The sequence below is a fragment of the Labrus mixtus genome, chromosome 2 (assembly GCF_963584025.1).
Source record: "Labrus mixtus chromosome 2, fLabMix1.1, whole genome shotgun sequence".
Taxonomy (NCBI): Eukaryota; Metazoa; Chordata; class Actinopteri; order Labriformes; family Labridae; genus Labrus; species Labrus mixtus.
Genome location: NC_083613.1, coordinates 5,966,299 through 5,985,579, shown reverse-complemented (window position 1 = coordinate 5,985,579; position 19,281 = coordinate 5,966,299). Strand labels below are relative to the sequence as shown.

Genomic DNA, 19,281 nt, shown 5'->3' with positions numbered 1-19,281 from the left:
GTGCTTGGTGAGCCTTAAGGAGCTTGCCTATAGCAACAACACCTCATCAATGCTAAGGCATTATCGAGCTGGCCATGACAATGTACATCCTGATAATAGGCCAGGAACCAGGCAAGGTTTGTATTTTTCCCCTGTAATTTTGCAAACCAGAAGCCATGGCTGACAGGAGAGGTACGCGGGCTACTGAGGGCCAGGAACTCTGCCTTCAGAGCTGGGGATGCAGCCTGCCTGAGAACAGCGAGGGTCAACCTGTCCCGTGGCATCAGGGAAGCCAAACGCAGCTACACACTAAAAATAACCGGACACTTCAAGGACAGCAGAGACGTGCAGAGCCTGTGGCGTGGTATCCAGACCATCACGGACTACAAACCCAAGCCACAGACCTGTGACAGCAACACCTCTCTGCTGAACGACCTCAACAGCTTCTTTGCCAGGTTTGAGCTTTTGAGGTTTCAGCACGCCCCCACAGAAGACCACCCCCCCTCCCCACGACCAGACCCTGTGCCTGACTGCAGCCAGCGTGAAGAGAACCTTCTCCAAGATCAACACCCGCAAGGCTGCAGGTCCAGACAACATTCCTGGCCGTGTGCTGAAGGACTGTGAAGAGGAGCTCAAAGATGTCTTCACAGACATTTTCAACACTTCTCTGAGTCAGGCTGTTGTTCCGTCGTGCTTCAAAGCCACCACCATCATACCCGTTCCAAAGAAGCCCTCACCATCCACTTTCAATGACTATCGACCCGTTGCACTGACCCCCATCATCATGAAGTGCTTTGAAAGGTTAGCATTCAATCTTAAGTGAGCATTCATGTGCACATTGCTGGCCTGTAAATGAGTGTGTGAAGAGTCGCGTAGACCTCTCATACTGAGCTCTCAGCTCGGATATTTTCCACGCTCTTACTTCTAACTTCTAGGGATACTCTTTTTGCTGCTGAGAGCGAACTCTACATTTTCCTTGTACAAACACATGGCAGCTAGAGTTCTGCTTTCATAAGCCTGATGAAAAGATAAAGATGTGGACACAACAGAGCAAACAGCAGTTCATATAAAGCTCTCACACCTCGTGTCGTTTCAAAAGATAGATATTTCACATGGGCTCTACGTGATCCTGTCAGTTAAACTGTATGGTATGAATGTGTAAACATACAACCAAAAGTAAACAGAGGCAGCTGCTGGGCGTTTCCTGCCTTCCCAGAATCCAACAGGATGTTCTCCAAATATAATCACATAGGAAGTAACAGCGGATTGACTTGAAAAATAGGTTTCGAAAATGTTTTTTGTGGCCAACAAACTTTGATTCACTTGTCATTTTTTTGTTGATGCCATGTGTGTTAAACATCTTGATAAAATATATTAACACTACTTTTGAATTTAAGTATTCCCTGAAGTGGAGAAGTTAAATCGAACATCATGCAGCTTTAGAATAAACCATGAGGTCTGAAGCTTCGAAACACTAATTAAGGTCTGTGAGTCAACAACATTAAAGGTAGTGACAGCAGGTTCTACACAAAAGTGAAGGTGATGATTTTTTTGTTTATACAAAGACAACAAGGTTTATAACTAGTCAGTTCTATGTCTCTAGAAATTCTAACAAAAATAACTTCCCAATTAACAAATGAAATTATCAAACTCAACACAGTTGATGTAATCTTTTAACATGGGGGGGACATAAAATAAAACACAAAATTAGGTTAAAAATGAGCTCAAATAAATGAATTCATCAAACTGATAAACCTTAAAGAATAACTCACTTCAGACGAACTTGACAGGCAAAGGAGAACATGTCTGGTTGAAGCAGAATGAGCTTAAAGCTCTCCTGCTGTTTATAAAAGCTCTGATTGAGCTCAACTGTTTTATTGATTCCTGCCAGCAGTTGGGTGCATGTTTCTTTTTATAGTCTATGGTTTCTCCTCCCAGAGCTCAAAAGGGTAATCGAAGAAATGACAGATTTCAACAAGGAAGTTTTCCTCAACAATATGCATGCAATAGTTGTAAAAGTCGGGATCTGTTCAGTGCTACCAAAGAGATGAACACAGCATTAGACTGCTCATTTATCAAAGTGTTTTTCTGTAAAGCTCTTTAAAAACTCTAAAAGAATGTGTTTCTTCTTGACTCCTAGAAGAGCAAATGATGATGTTGATAAGATGTCTGTATTAAGACATGATTTGTGTTTAAACATCAAATGACATAATGACATTTTTCCCGTTATTTGTTGCAAATCTTCAGCGGTTTTTGTTGTAATAAATTAAAATGTCACCTCACATTTCTAACTGTTTGTTTCTCTGTATGTTCAGTGAATAGATACTCTGACGTGGTGTACTCAGATGTCCATATAAACGCAGACAGATGCAGCCAGGTTAGTACAAACACACACTCTGGGTGGTAAGACGGTTAAATGGTAAGATGCAAAGCAACGTTAGCATTGACATGTCTGTTTGAATCAACCTCCCACAAAGTAAATATATCATATCTGCATGACTCACTTTGCATGTGATGTCAAACATGTCTTTAATAACAATAATACATTTAATTTGTAACGCACTTTACATTTTTGCAAAGTGCTACAGAAAAAAACAAAAAAACAAATCAAAACAAATTTAATCAGCTAAGCAACTAACGAAACTAAAAGCACAAGCAGAAGGCTTTGTTAAAAATGTGGGTTTTTAGGGCCCTTTTAAAAGCGTCAGCAGACTGTGGAGCCCTCAGCTGCTCGGGAGACTGGGAGCAGAGGAGTAGAAGGCCCGCATGTAGATATTGAACAGGGTGGGGCCGAGGACTGATCCTTGAGGGTCACCGCAGGAACAAGGGAGACATGTTCGGTTCTTCCAGTAAGGTATGAACAGAACCAGTCTAGGGCTGAGTCAGAAAGACCGATGACAGAGTGAAGGTGGTTGAGGAGGATGGCGTGATCGATGCTGTCAAATGCTGCTGTCAGATCGAGGAGAACGAGGAGAGATGGAGAACCAGCGTCAGCTGCCATCAGCATGTCATTTGTGACCCTGACCAGAGCTGTTTCTCTACTGTGGGCAGAGCTGAAACCAGACTGAAATTTCTCAAATAGTTTGTTGTGTTGTCTTTAATGTGTTTATCTTTATCCTCTTCAGTGGAAGCTGGCTGCATGCAAATAATGTTTACATATCTGCCAGACATGATTAGTTAGGCTATTCTAATGCAACTATGACTCGGATGTGTGGCAATTCAGATATTTTTTGCACCAGCAATACTTCATAATGTCGTAACACAAGAGGTTACATGAGGCACTGTGTGAAGTGAAATGGTCTTGTGTATACCAGAGTTCCAATGTTCCCTTCTTTGTGTGTTTAGACTCTGCATTGTCTAAGTACTTGTGGCATGTTTGCTGTTTATCATTCGCCTCTGAATGTATTGTGGGGGTGGCTCCTTTTCTGAATTTGCAGCACGTTTCTAAGAAAATTATTTTTGGGCTGAGTAGCTCATAGATGTACAGGCCTGAACCAAGAAGTCAAGACAGACAGTTTAAAAATGCCAGGAATTGTAATGGCATAGCTTAGATAGTCTGACCATCAAAAAGACAGAACACACATACATCATTAATTGCATTATTAATATTGATAGTATTGGTGTTTTCTTTTTCATGAAATCCATGTACTCTTGTACAGTTACAGCTTAAAGAATGGTGGTAATATACAGTATCTTCACAGAGTTTTTCCTGATTTTGAAGTTTGTAGTGTAGACTCTACATAAGAATTCTTCTTAACCTAAAGTCTTCAAAAGTCCAGCAAGGGTCGTCTCCACTGGACCGAAAAAAAAAGTTAGGATATATAGAAAGTCTGTGACAAAATGACCCTACTCACTGTTACACACCAGTCTATAGGGGGGTAATGTAGTAAAAAGAAATGTCTCCATCCCCCTCAAATTTAATGAAGATTATTTATGATTGAATTAGAATAGTTCAATACCAATAGGAACTGAAGCAAATAATAATCAGACTTTTGCTATGTTGACTTCTTAAAAAAAGTCTATAATTGAGCCTCTGGAACTGGAACAGCTGAAGACGGATCAGACATCTGAGCTTCAGCAGAAAGTATCTTCTTCTAATTCTTCATGCCCTTGCTCACTTCTTTTGTTTTTGTGCCTCCAGGGAAGAAATTTACCAGACTCATCAGAACCTGATGAACACCCCGGCTTAAGATTAGTGTACTACAAGCTGATGGGGCAGCATCCCCTGTCTCCTCCTGAAACAGATGATCATGTTTATGACCAAACAACAAACTTCCCACATGCATGAGCAGCTTAGTGATTCCAGAAACAGAAGACACTATCAGTGTGTCAATATCAAGCAGCTACTTGTATTCAAGGTCATTACACAATATGTGCTCAATATTCTGATTTCTATGCTGTCTCTTTTTGCAATTTATTTGTCGTTAACGTTTCAATGTTTTCATATTGCTTTGAATTAAAAGTGTTAAAAAATCGTCCACACATCTCAAAGTGTCTTTAGTCCCACAAGGCTTATGAAGAAACATTCTTGTTGGTGCGCAGTAAGGATCAAACACCATTAGTACATCAATAAGCCAGAAATGATTAACACTCTTCTTTCTGATTAGAAGAACTTTGTTACATTTATACCAGTACAGTTTGTTATGCTGCAGTGAGCCGCTTATATTTTTGTAACTCTTTTACAAGTTATGCTCGAATATTGGCCTATTTTTTGGAATGTGATTTTTGTACACCAAAACGTTGTAGCTGCCTTTGTGTGGAACATGAAATGTTGTTTTAATAGCATCTAATAATCATTTCACTTTTACAAACAAAAGAGAATGATGACAACAGTAAAGAGCATTTGACTTGACTCCAGCCCTTTGATTTCTCCAAAAGTCTGTTAGCTATCTGTCAATTGGTGCAAACACACACAACACATTGAGGACAGAATACCACTTCTTCTTCCTTCATTTGGGAAATGCAGCTGTGTTAAATTTTTTTGGACTACGTTTAATTAAATATATTCTAGTATCAAAGTTTGCTCTGAGTTTGTAAAAATATAGTGTCTGCCCTGTGTAGAGCCCAAGCACAACTATAGACTAAACCGTACCCACCTATACCCTCTTCTGCCCTCCTGAGGGACCAGCTCTAGTTTCTTGAATGGATGACGTACAGGAAAACAACGACGTTGACAAAGCACCATGGTAACACTTTATAATAACCATCATCTATAAAGGGTAAATAAGGGTAAATAGATAGTTAATTAACCATTAGTTAATAGTTATTTACTGTTAACAAACAATGAAATGATAATAAATAATGTTTGCTAATGATTTGTAATGCTGTAATTTATGTTATGTTAACAGTTTATTGATGCACACATTATAACATTTCATACAAATTTATTAAGTGTTTGTTAATGATGACCAAATGATTTATAAACCTTTAAAATATGTTTCTTTCATCTTCATTTTCATTTTCGTTTTGTCCTAGGTTCCAGAAAGCAGGTGTTGGATGATGCTTTGGTCAACATAATCATTAAGGACACTCAGCCTTTCACGGTGGTGGAGGATGAGGGGTTTAGGGAGCAGGTCCAAAAGCTGGACCCTACCTACATTCTCCCTACAAGGTGTGTGTGTGTGTGTGTGTGTGTGTGTGTGTGTGTGTGTGTGTGTGTGTGTGTGTGTGTGTGTGTGTGTGTGTGTGTGTGTGTGTGTGTGTGTGTGTGTGTCTTCTCTTCTTCAGGCTTTGAAGGCCATGGTGGCTGCTAAGTACAAGGAGACCAAGGACAAGGCCCAGGTGCAGAAGGTGGTGGCTGTCAGTCTCACGTCTGACATGTGGACATCCATCAATATGGACGCCTACCTTGCCTTGACGTGCCATTTCATCGATGAGAATGACAAGCTTGCCACTGTGCTGTTGGGAGTGGAGAAATTTCCCAATAGCCACATTGCAGAGAACATTGCTCAGGTGAAAACCAACCTCATGGAGGAGTGGGGCATTAAGCATAAAGTCAGATGCCTTGTAACCGATGCTGCAGCAAACATGATTGCTACTGCCAAAATCCTACAAGTGAGGCATGCCATATGTATTGCCAACCCAGTCTCATGTCAAAATGTGTAATACCTACCTTGGTCCACAGCGCAAAACGTAATAGTTTCACAATAAGGGCTCTAAAATTGTGACATGCCTACGTTTCCTTTTGCCTGTTCTTTTGTATAGGCATAGAAAAACGTTGGACTGTTACGTTTTCTACTGTTGCTATGGTGGTAGCTATGGACGCTATTAACAACGAACCGGAAGGAAGTGGACGTTCGGTTCGCGGCTCTTAAAATGGGTTACATCAGACCCTAGACATCAAACTAAGCTCGTATGCAATAAATAATGATTTCTGTTACATTTTTATGGATGTCTTTCATTACAACCAAATTTAATAAAACGATTGGAACAGATCGATGCATATTAACAACATTATAAACTATAACATGTAACAATACATAAAGACAATACTGTACAGTTTGTGTGATTTATATGATTTCATAATTTTATTTAACAAAATAATCCTGACGGATTAGATTAATACCAGAAAATGCAATCAAAGTAAACGGCCGGCGATAAGAACTACAAACGGGCGCATGACACTGACATCAAATAATGACGTATTGATAATCCTCACTTGTGAGCGACCTCTTTATTAGATCTTTCAGGGGGTATTTACTGATGTTTTTAAGGTTGGTTGCAAAAACACATCTTAAATCTGTGTTAACCAAAGATCCCATTCCAGGAATCTAAGCAAAAACCCATTCAAAAAGCCCATTATGCTGCATTATGGTCTGCCAGTGTACTGCTGACATGTGCAATCGTGCAGTCATGCCCACTGTCGGTTTAAAGGCCGAGGGCGCGTTCACTATCGCTATATATATCACTATCCTCCAAGCATATAGTTCCCCAGATTTTATGATATACTTACACCAAAACAAACAAACAAACAAACAAACAAACAAACAAACAAACAAACAAACAAAAAACAACAAAAAAAACATTTTATGTACTGGGCTTTGAAAGCCCTCTATGAAAGTATGACTGCAAGACCCCTTGCCTATGAAATGAGAATATTTCAGCTTAGAGCTGAACGACATACATCGTTGGAAAGGTCTCATCCTGGAGAGTAACATATGTGAAGATGAGGTTTCAACATGACCCCTGTTTTGAAATAATGCCCTTTGAACCTTGACCCAAGGGCATGTTTGAAGGCTTATACCTCAGCAACAAAAGGGGCTACAGACATGGGAATAACTGTTTTAGAGAGGTCTTGGAACAAAGTACCATGTGAGGGTAGTCAGCTCACCAAAACAACAGGGGGAGCTGCTAAATATGGTTAAAATACATTTTAACAAATGTATCAATTATTTTTTTAAATGTCTGATAACATAAATGTGTTAACCATCCAATTCAACTCCCCTGTGTACCCTCAATTAAATATATATTACTTCTTAGGTAAGGGAAACACTGAGATTTGTATAAAAGACTACAATTCCTCAGAGTCAAGTCATACAGCTTGATACTGAATGGCACCATAATTGTAGTCTTTTCCGTTTCCAAAAAAAGGTTGTAATTAGGATTATAAAAGGCTTAGAAAAGATATATTCACTGAATATGTCACAGATCTCGTGTGGCCGAAGTATTTATTGCATAGTACATATATGATCTATGTTAAAATAAAGTACATACTGTATATCAGTTAATTTCGGATATTTTGACTGTTATTCTAGAAACGGGAATTTTTGTAGTTATGTCTGGCGTTGTGCACAGAGGGAACATAATTAGGGTTGTAAAACATGTATATCTACCCACTATATCAAATATTTACTAAAGCCGAATGGGTTTTGTAAAATAATCTAGACTATATATATTGTAAAAAAGTGGTCAAATCAAACCTGTTTTAAAAGATAGTATTAATCTGTCATGATTATTTAGTTAAATAAAATCATATAAATCACACAAACTGTACAGTATTGTCTTTATGTATCAAGGATTGTTACATTTTATAGTTTATAATGTTGCTAATATGCATCGATTTATTCCAATCGTTTTATTAAATTTGGTTGTAATGAAAAAAAATGTAACAGAAATCATTATTTATTGCATAGGAGCTTAGTTTGATGTCTAGGGTCAGATGTAACCCGTTTTAAGAGCCGCGAACCGAACGTCCACTTCCTTCCGGTTCGTGTTAATAGCGTCCATAGCTATCACCATAGCAACAGTAGAAAACGTAACAGTCCAACGTTTTTCTAGCCAGGGGAAAACTGGGCAGTCACGTGACCTGAGGTATACAAAAGAATAGGCAAAAGGAAACATAGGCATGTCACAATTTTAGAGCCCTTATTGTGAAACTGCTACGTTTTGCGCTGTGGACCAACGTAGGTATTACACATTTTGACATGAGACTAGGTTGGTATTGCACACTCCCTAAATTTGATTGTGAGAAAGGCTTTTGATCAGACCCCTGGCCTTAATGAATTGCGCACCAAATCCAGGAAGATGGTGACATACTTTAGGACAAGCACCACTGCAAAAGAGAGGCTGACCCAGGTGCAGGAGCAGATGGGAAGACCATTACTTAAAATGATACAGGAGGTGGAAACTCACTGGAACAGCACCTTCAGCATGTTGGAGCGTCTGTATGGTCAGAGAGAGCCAGTGGAGGCAGCTCTGGCCTCTCTAAATACAGACCTCATCCGCCTCATACACAGGAATATGAGGCCATTAGAGAGTGCCTGCTTGTGCTGTCCCCATTCCAACAAGTGAAAGTATAATTACTGGCAATAATGTCTTTTTCTACATTTATTAGGTGGAAACCTGTGGTGGCTGCAGGATAACAGTGTGGACCAGAGTAGAAGAAGCTCCGATGCCACTGCTGATGCCACTACTGAGGTCCAGCGCTACCTCAATGAAACTAACCTCCCAAGATCAGATGACATACTGCTGTATTGGAAAAGATAAAAGTCTGTCTACCCCCACCTCTACCAGCTGGCACTACAGTTCTTGTGCACACCAGCCTCCTCTGTACCATGTGAAAGGGCATTCTCCAAGGCTGGGGAAGTTGTATCCAAAAAACGGAATCGATTAAGCCCAAACACTGAGAAACACCTTTTATTTTAAATAAAAATCTTCCCTTTCCTTCCCAGTCACAAAAGCACCTTCTATTTCACTACTCTCACTGAAGCATATTGACTTTCACTGCCCAGTTACACAAGCACTCTGTCCCCAGTTAGCCTACAGAAGCACGTTTACTGCCCAATCAAACCCCACACACATGTTGTCCCTCTTTCTTTCAATCTTCCTTTTGTCCTGGACTTGAAGTTAACATAGGCCCTCATTGCTTCACAAAGCCTAATGTCGCCATCACTATTAGTAGTTTCATTTTGTGGTTTTACAGTTATTGTAAGTCAAGTAATTTCCTGTGTCTACAAACGAACTTACCTGTCGCGGGAATCACGCAGAAAGGGAGGCCGCCCCATATTTTCCCTGTCTTTAGGTTTCTGTGACGTCAGCAGTGCCGTCAAAGATGATACCATGTCTGAAGGGGAAGCTGCTAACAGTATTGTTATGCATTTCTTTAATGTATGATCTGTATGGGAAAATTGCGCATGTTGTGATGCCTTCAAGTACCGTGGGAAATAAGATTATTTACCGAAGTGGTTTTGTGTCTGTATTGTTGTTTCTATTTTATGATGATTTGTGTCCTCAACCCTGTAGGGAGGATGGTTAGAGCCAGGTGCTGGTAATTGGCTAATTGGGGAGGTTTGGCTCTATAAAGGAGAGTCGTTTGTGAGCTGTGGGGGAAAAACAGGTCAGGAACAGACACCAGGACTTATGCTGTGATGAGTTTGTGTTTTTTTCCTCAGTTTCCTCAGTCCACTGATGGGACCCTCAACACAGAATCATGAGTCTGCCTCCTACTTCATCACCACACCCTCTGACTTCACTGCCTTACACTGACGACACCCAGCTTCATATGAAAACCCACACCAACCACTCAGCCTCACCACATTCATCCATACTCACCACCTAAAACATGTATATGTATTATGTCTTTATTTATTTACACTCCAAAATCACTGAGAGCACAGCCCTCATTTACAATGAAGTCGAGCAGGATAAACAATGAAAAATAACAAACATACATATACATATATATATACACATACACACATAAGCATATGCATATACTGTATACATACACACACACATATATATATACACATCATAGATAAACAAAATCATTTAAAAACCAACAAACAGATAATAAAAAGTATTAAAAACAAAATCAATTAAAACATGTGCAATCAGAAGTAAAGGAGTTAATAATAAAGTTATTAAAGAGACCAGTGCCTTGATTTTTAAAGTGCCTTGTAGCAAATTCCAAGCTGATGGTGCAAAGAAGCCAAAAGCAGATCTTCCAGTATAGAAAATGTCATAAAGTCGTGGATGAGTCAAAACTTCCTCCAATTAAACAGTTCAAAAATCGAAGCCATCCTAGTCTGCACACCTCACCAAGTTCAGTCATCTCTCATAACTGCTTTCCTTCTCTGGTCAAGACTATCACCACTCATCACCAACCTAGGTGTAAAAATGGACCCTCATCTAACCTTTGAACCACACATAAAACACATCTGTTAAAACATCATTCTTCCATCTCAAGAACATTGAAAAACTCCTCACCTCACTCATCCCCCAAGACACTGACTACTCCTTTGTCTCCTCCAGGCTGGACTACTGTGAGGCACTTCTCATCGGGATCCCTGGCAAGAGGGTACAGAAACTCCAGAACAGCCCTGCCCAGATCCTGATGAGAGTGAGGAAACAGATTACATCTCATTATCCTGCACTCACTGGCTTCCCGTCTCTCTCAGGATCAAATATAAAATCTCATAACTTACCCATCAATGCAAACACGGCAATGCCCCTCCTAAAAGAGCCTTTACCTAAAACCACTGTTTTTAAACCTTGTTTTATGCTCAGGTCCTTAACTCTGCCTGATTTTACCCCGTGTTGTTTTTTATGGTTTTATTCCAATTAGCACTGTAAGATTTCTGTTCACATCTGTAAAGTGCGTTATAAGTCATATGTATTATTATTATTATATTAAAGGTGCACTGTGCAGATTCACTGAAACACTGCAGAACTAAAAAGTTACCAGGAGAGTTACAGTTTGACTGTTGTGAGCCCCTCACCATAACTTATCTCGTATCATTTTATCTTCAAACAGTTTGTGTCTAGAGTCATGAACATACCACAGAATCTGTACATTTCTCCAACTTTCACATTTCTCTACCAAAACTCCAGTGCGTATTTAAAAAATCCCAGTTTGTTTCATGTCTTGGGAATCCATTTGATCATGAGCTCATAAAGCCTGCCTGTGTTTTAAAGCCTTTTAATAAGCAGTAGACTAATTAATTGTTAATAAGTCACTTATAAAACCTTATACGATGCTTATAAACATAAATAAGTCTATGTTAGTGTTAATACAAACATATTTAACACATGTATTATTGTAACTATACATTAAATTAGAAACATGTAAACAGTTGACATACCTGTCATAAACATGAATTAAACATTTACTAACATGAATAATCGTATTTGTTTATTTAACCTTTATTTAACCAGGAAAGAAACTCATTGAGATTAAAAATCTCTTTTTTCAAAAGTGTCCTGGTCAAGACAGACAGCAGCACAATGAACAGAGTTTCACACAAACAACGAGCAGCCAAACATACCAAAATACATCATTAGACATTAAGACACAAATAACCAATCTGAACAGCAAATGTTCAGACTTCATGAGTGTTCAAAGTATAAAACACTTGTATTAATTGTAAAATATGAATGAACAATTAAAACAAACTTGTTGATAGACAACTTATCAGTGTTAATAAGATGATTCATTTCAGTAATAAGACTACAACAGGTTCATGCCTTATAAAGACTAATACATCCTTTATATGCACTTTTTTAATAAAACTCCTTTGTAGGATCTAAAGTTTTTCAAATTGTATTTTCAGGAACCTCAGCATTGCAGTATTTTAGCTTTCTTGAAATAAACACAACGATGAGCTTTCTTACTTTATTTATATTGTTTTTTGGTACATACATCAATATTACATTCGTCAAGACAAGAGAAGGTCTAGAACAGTGGGTGCAGATGTAATGATGAAAGGTGACACAAGAGAGCGATGTTTCACTGCACTGTGAAAAGAAACCATCAGAAACCACTCCTCAACACTAAAACTGCACATATTTATATAAAATATAAAGAAAATCTGTTTGTTTCATGTGGTATGTCAGACAGAGTCTCTGGTTAGAGTACTTTTCATCTGTTTGTTTGTTTTGTTATTGCAGAGTGTGTACTGACTGTGACTACAGGAAACAGACTTATAAAATGTATTATTATCTCCTTACTACCTGCAATCAATATCAAAACATGTGCAATTGCTAAATCCATTGAAAAAACTTTCTTTGGAGTTCATGTTTCCTGAAAAGATTTACTTATTGTTTTTCTAATAATTCTATAAATGATGTCTGTACCTGCAAAATTATAATGCACCTACCGGCAGGATTGTAAATATCACATTTTCTACAACAAATAAAGGAAAAATGTGCCAGGAAAAAGTTCAATCTTTTAAATTAAAGTGGTCTAACAATGACAAAAAGCTTGATTGCTTGCTCTCTCTCTGTCTCTCTCTCTCTCTCTCTCTCTCTCTCTGTCTCTCTCTCTCTCTGCCTCCCTCTCTCTCTCTCTCTCTCTCTCTCTCTCTCTCTCTCTCTCTCTGACTTCTGAGCCTGTCAGGCACAAAACAGGAGCTTTAAGTGAACATACAGTATTCAAGGCAATTGCAGTCTGATTTGTGTGGTTTTTTTTAATCCAGTTTTCAACTCTCTTCCCCTTCTTTGACTTTAATATGTTGATATGTTTTTATTATTATTGCTGGTGATATTAATCTGGATAAGTGTTTTACTTTTTTTCATGTTTTCAATATTCCCAGTCTCAAATGTTTACTTTTCATTTTTAGAAGTCGTACAAATCAAACACTACCACATGTCATGTCACGTTCATTATCAATTCCATTTCCCACTGTGGATCAGTCTATGCATCTGTTGTTCCTCATCTGGTGATGCCACATTCACAAAGCACTGCAGGATGTCATGGCAGCTACACAAACCTCAGTCTGGAGCTTCCTCACATTTCACGAATGTTTGCATCTGTGAGGATCGAACACAAATACAGAAAGAGGTGAATGATAAATATTTAGAATTAGTGATTTTTGTGATAAATCAGGAATAAAGCAAGTCTGAGAGCGGTGTATGTGTGTGTGTGTGTACTGACATGTAGATCAGCCGTCAGTCTCTCTCTTTCGCTTTCTCTTCATGTTCGTCAAAAGGATGCAAACAGCAAAAGCAACCCAAAACACCAACACAGGAGTCAGGAACAACCAGGACTGTGTGTTACTGCCACCTGTCAGAAACATTTGTCACCAACATCAGTAACATAAACATCATGACTCACTGAGAAGATGAACATTCACTGGTTCTACTTGTGTCGTTGTGTCACCTGGACTGCAGATGTTCCTAACATCGACATGAAGAGTCTTATTTTCAGCAGGGTTGGCTGCCACACATCTATAAGATGATGTGACATCATGTCTGTGTACAGTGAGAGGCAGTGAGAGAGCAGAGCTGCTCTGGTTGATTATTTCCTCGTCTTTGTACCACAGCAGAATCGTCTCTTCAGTCTTAGTCACCAAACACAGAAAGGAGCAGCTCTCTGCGCTCACGTTCAGAGCTTCTACTGCAGGAGCTGCTACAGACTCTGGAGAAGAAAATAACAACTCAACGTTTTCAGGAGGGTGTTGATGTTTTAAAACCAGAGTTATGCCACAAAAAGCAGTGACATTATTCTTTTAATAATGTACATTATGCTTTTATGTTGATCTACCCAGACTCATCAGGGTCGTCAAACTAGAACAAAAAATAAGTTGGCTGCAAGGTGAAACTGACCCCAAGTAACCGTGAATAAATAAAGCTGGACTTTAACTGTTTATGGACATTTAGATTATTTTTTTTGTTAATCAGTAGATCATGATCTATCATTATAATATTGACTTTCTAAGTATATTGTAGATTTACCATTATCATGAGCCACACATTGTATCGCACCATATCGTACAATATTGTTTCGTATCAAATTGTATTGTAACTTAACGTGAGTTACCCTGACATGATCCAAAATGTCTGCTGTTCATTTTGACAAATATTGTTTACTCCATAATGAAAAAAAAACCTGGGGCTTGAGGGTTCTATTTTATGTTTATTTGTATGTTAATGAAAGTTTTCATGACGACCAAAAATCTGGTTTATGTAAAAGAGATTACGTTATTGAGATCAAATCAGGAATTTTACACTTTAACAGTCTCTGCAGAAACAAACTGATGGTCTTCATCATTCCTTCAAGCTCTGAAACTCTGAAGATTTCTGCTAAATTTGAGGCAATTTTCTTGTAGAAGTTACACATCTGTAGCAACTACAACATTTAAGTTACAGATTTTTGATGTTTTATTGATCACGACAGTTGGTTAAATTTAGCATAGATTATGGCTAATAATAATAATAATAATAATAATAATAACAATAATATTAATATCAACATTTGTAATGACTGAGTTGCTTGATCTTTCCACTGGTCAGGATCCAGACATTATACTTATTCAAACATTTACTTTGCCCACAGCAAGCGACGCTAGATATTTGAAAATACCCTTTAAAATAACAACCACATTTAAACATTTTTCTTTTTCAATACTATTTTGATCTCTTGTGATTTAGGTAGGCAATGCTATATATCTGCTCAAATAATGTAAAAATATATGGACTACTGAGGTCACTAATAGGGCTAGGATGCCAATGACTGGAGTGAGTAAATACATGTTACTTACCATATACAGTGAGTTTATGATATATTATGGAACTAAATCCTTTTTTAGGGTCAATACCATAAACACCAGAGTCATCCCGCTTTAGTCCTCTGATTGTGAAAAGACCAGTTTTGTTGTTCCATAAAAGTCTGTCCTTGTAAGGTTCCTCCAATATATCTATTTCTTTGTCCTTCACTTCAGCAATGCTACTTCTTTGAAATATAAGAAGTCCATTCTCCAAAGGATCAGGAAAAGTGATGGATCCTCCCTTAACGCCTGACTGGTGACTCTTCAACTGTACAGCAGCAGATGAGACGATCACTGTAAAAAATAAGTTAGTTAGTTAGAAGTTAGTTCTTTTTTAGATACGTTTTAATAATATAATAAATTAAAAGTTTTAAGGAAATAGATAAATATCTTACTGCATCTTTTAAAGACAAGGACACCAGTGCAGTGTAAGTTAAATACAGTAACATAGATAGCTCAATTTAAGGCCTTTAAAATCTACTAAACATATAATATAACAGTTCATTAGACATGATCAGGTGAAATTACATTTACAGGTATGTGCAGAAAAAAAGTTACCTAATAAAAAGATGATGATCCTCAGGTGTAACTTCATTGTTGTTTTCAGATGTCAGACCCGTTCAGCACTCAGGAGTGTGTGAAACCTGCTCAGGTCACAACCGAGCAAAGACCAAAATAAAAGCTAAGCTTCTTCTTTAAAAAGTGTAGCTTCCTGCTTCATAACAAACAAGAGGTTCAATTCCACATGACGCTTCTCAAATAACTCAGGGTCCTGCTGTCAGAGCATGTACCAAAGAACAAAACATATTTGTGTCCTTGTTTTTTTTTTATGATGTCAAAGTAATATTCATATCACTTTTATCTTTAGTGTGTGTAATTCAAACTCTTGTTTAATCAGGGGTTTTCTCACAGGAATATTACAGTCAGCAATATTTATTGACATCACACGACTCACGCGAAGGTAACCTTTAATGGTAACAAAATTCAAAAAGGGTATAGGCAGATAATCAAATTTCAACAATGACAGCCAATGGAGAGGCCCGCCTCAGTTGTAAGTGATCATTTGTGTGTATTTTCAGGATTTACAGCTGAAAAAACTCACTGCCATTAATAAATAAGTAAACATTTTGAAATTGGTCTACATATTTGCAGATTAGTTTACACATTTGTGGATCTTTTTACATATTTGTGGATCTTTTTACACATTTGTGGATCTGCGTACACATATTCAAATAGTTTCTCCACAATAATAGCTCCATAACGATAAACAACTTTCCATCTATAGTACGACAATCACAAAATAGCATAAAGATGACTTGAATCACACAGCTACTTGCTGACTTTGCAGGGGTTACATTAAACCATATATATTTGATTGGCTGAATAGGAAGGAGACATTTTTTTTTACATTTATATACAATGATAAATATTTGTGTGTGCATTGACAAATATTTCTGTGGATAGTCATTTATATAAAACATCGCATTAAAAGTATGTTCCTTCTGTGTGCATTCATGAATATTGAGACTTATCAAACTCCATAGTTTTCTGTAGCTCTAATAGAGATATAAAGGTGTAAATTCATAGCTTGCTGTAATATTTGTGCTCACGCTGCAGTAGACATTTAATATACCTGAGCTGTTGTGAAAAGCAGGCCCCAATTGGTTCACTTGAGGTTCTTAATTTTCTTTGCAATATTAAAAATATTGTTCTAAATGCATCCCAATCAGTTTGAAGCCTGTATCTAGAAATGTCCCCAGCCCAGCAATAATCTGCATTAAGCTTTGCATCATTAGAAACTTGGTAGTATTTTTGAATGGTTGTGCATCCCGCCCTCATTTCCACTGAGACTGGAAAGATCTGTATTTCTTGGAGCTTCGGATGACGCAAAAATTGTCATTTTGCTAGTAGCTCTACGAGCCCCAATATAGCGATGAGGTGGCTGCTGCCAACAGGCCAGTCTTCTACCTCGGCAGCAGAAGACCGGCCTGTAGGCGACGGTGACGACGAGGAGCCCAGGGCCGGCTCGAGCTGGGGCGGACTGGTGATGTCTGTGCTCTCACTGTTTGTCTATGGACACAGACATAGAGTCTGTTTTCTACCAGGAATTTCCAAGATACCAATTCCTTCAGGAAGAAATCTCGGAATCAGTTGAGATTGAAACGGCCGTATGTGTTTTAGTTAATGTCTGTAAATAGAGCACCCTAGCTTCAGTGGGAGTGGCCTGTGGTGCTGTGCATTCTGGGAGTTTTTGTCTTTCATCCACATGAGCCAAAAATACACTTTCTGCCTTTTCTTAGTCAAGAAGGCACCAACTTCAAAATGTACTTCACATTTCTACTACATACATGATTCAATGTCAATACAGATTCATGTTTCAATGGGTGAAATATCCCTTTAACATCTTCAACATTAAGCATTAGTTCCACTTTATGAACCATAAATCCTTCTGCCTGTCAATGAGATTCTAAATCTCAATGAGGTTTTCCTAGTTAAAAACATATTCCATATGTACAGGGGCTGACCCACTGGGTCAGGTGACCTTGTGGATAATTGGCTTTAAGACCATATACCTTTGAGGTGGGGGTTGATAGCATAAGAGCACCTGTGCATCCTCATTGTCACTGATCATTTTGAATTGATCGTTTGTGTGAATTGAAAATGTGTGAGAAAGTGAGTTAGTAGAAGACGGTCTTTGCCACTTACTGGTGTGTAAGAGAGAGTGGCTGTTTACTTCACATATGCTGTTTTTCATGCTGTCAGCATTCAGTGTTTCTCACACTCCATGCCTTGCATATTATTCTGACGAGGGACTGACGCACCACAGGTTTGAAGTCTATCCAACTAAATCTGTGGATTGTGAGTACACAAAAATGTAAGTTCCTGAAGTATTAAGTTTGCCTGTGCTGCGCTCCCGTATTTAACCAGACTAGTGCAGCCCTCGTGTTCCCTTTGGGCTCTTTGCTAGGGAAGCCTAGCTGACCAATTTTATGCAATTTAAGGATTAAAAAACACTATTCTTAAAATGATGTACTATTTGCCAGCACAGCCCTTAACAGAGTCCCTCCCCATCCTTCTTCAGGGGGACTAAGCCTCGCTAAGATGTTCTTTTTATACACAATCACACTACTAACCTTTCCAAGTTTACCTTATCAACTAAAATGTTCCATCAGCTGTTTTTTTACCCTTTCCCAACTTTTCCAATCTTGTGTTGCCACTGTCCCAACTGTTTGAAACATGTCAGAATGAAATTCAAAACAAAAACAAGTTTCTGTCACAACATTTAATAAATTGTCTTTGTGCAATTTCTATTTAATATGGAGTTTCCATGTATTTCAAAGCATAATACCAAAGAGAAGCTCTTTGTTTTTCTGCAGAGTATATGATAGTCAACAAACCCTTCTCAGAAGAGTAAACAGGTATGCAAGGGGTTAAGCAACTGATGTGAGGGCTTAATGACCAAGAGAATTGACATTTCAACATTCACGTCTCATTAGGCCTTCAAGTGTTTTTTTGTACCAAATTTAAAGCATTTCTCTAAAAGGCTTCCCTGAGATATCTCAGTCTCACAAGTACAACTTGGGTGCCATATTAGGATATTACCTCCAGGCATTCCTTCCAGGCATTCTCCTTAAAGCCCTGTGATTTGTTGCATTGGACTGATCAGGCTTTAAGCCCTAACATTGAAATATAATGCTCTTTTCTTTACCTGATTAATCCTGAACTTGCAATTTAACATTAAAAATATTATTATTGCTATCTGTTTCCCTGTGTGCTGCAAGTGGGAACAAAAAACCACCTGTCACAATAAGTCTAACTATAGTCTGTGGCATCTCCTCTCAATACTAACAGCCCACAAGTGGAACAAAATGTTAAAACATATATCTATATATGCCTGTATGTAGTGTGAGAAACAAAGAGGAAGTCTTCTCTGTGGTCGGTTTTAGAATTGAAAGCGAGCTATACATGTTTTTTTGTGTCATGCTGTGGTTGACTGGATGGCTCCTCTGGTTGTGTCTGGACAGCATTTATTTTATCTCAGCATTTATTCTGAAGTATGGCGTGACAGAAAGATGTATGTGGTTTCAGTCACAGGGAACCACAGGTACAGAAAACCTGCTGCAGTGTGGAAAGAGCGTTGTGGGTCTTTACAGACAGTAGTGCTTCAAACATGCCGTGAACTGGAAACTGAGGCTTAAACAAAGAAGCAGAAGTCTAATGAAAGTTTGTATTCCTTAATAGTGCTAAATGCAAGTTGTCTTTCTTGTATGATTGCAAAAGGAAAAATCATAAATATATTTATCTGTAAACGACATAT

The 19,281-nt window shown here is 38.3% G+C and overlaps 1 protein-coding gene and 1 long non-coding RNA gene across 5 annotated transcripts; one reads left to right on the top strand and one right to left on the bottom strand.

The window, feature by feature from the left end:
- The first annotated feature begins 987 nt into the window (after positions 1–987).
- On the top strand, positions 988–5,845 carry LOC132982183 (uncharacterized). Its single transcript, XR_009674686.1, has 4 exons — positions 988–2,356; positions 4,121–5,165; positions 5,455–5,590; positions 5,707–5,845. It is a non-coding gene; the product is annotated as an uncharacterized LOC132982183 (long non-coding RNA).
- A 4,485-nt stretch (positions 5,846–10,330) lies between these two features.
- Positions 10,331–15,687, bottom strand: LOC132982169 (CD48 antigen-like). 4 transcript variants are annotated; one of them, XR_009674681.1, is made up of 6 exons: positions 15,522–15,687; positions 14,958–15,257; positions 13,577–13,834; positions 13,188–13,480; positions 10,680–10,810; positions 10,331–10,584 (listed from the first exon to the last, which is right to left on the bottom strand). XR_009674681.1 is itself a non-coding variant. In XM_061048512.1 (4 exons), exons 1-4 carry the CDS (start codon positions 15,556–15,558, stop codon positions 13,359–13,361), a joined length of 717 nt encoding a protein of 238 aa, XP_060904495.1. In that variant the 5' UTR covers positions 15,559–15,687; the 3' UTR covers positions 12,694–13,358. The 4 variants fall into 4 exon arrangements, 2 of the variants coding, with proteins under 2 accessions (XP_060904495.1, XP_060904503.1); XR_009674680.1 differs by having other exon boundaries at positions 10,687–10,810; XM_061048512.1 differs by lacking the exons at positions 10,331–10,584; positions 10,680–10,810 and having other exon boundaries at positions 12,694–13,480.
- Positions 15,688–19,281: the final 3,594 nt, after the last annotated feature.

Excerpts from the sequence above, each read along its gene's own strand:
- LOC132982169 (XM_061048512.1), bottom strand. The coding sequence starts at position 15,558 with ATGAAGTTACACCTGAGGATCATCATCTTTTTATTAG. Across the intron at positions 15,258-15,521 it reads GATCATCATCTTTTTATTAG|TGATCGTCTCATCTGCTGCT; the intron begins GTAACTTTTTTT and ends TATTTTTTACAG. Across the intron at positions 13,481-13,576 it reads TAGGAACATCTGCAGTCCAG|GTGGCAGTAACACACAGTCC; the intron begins GTGACACAACGA and ends TGTTTCTGACAG.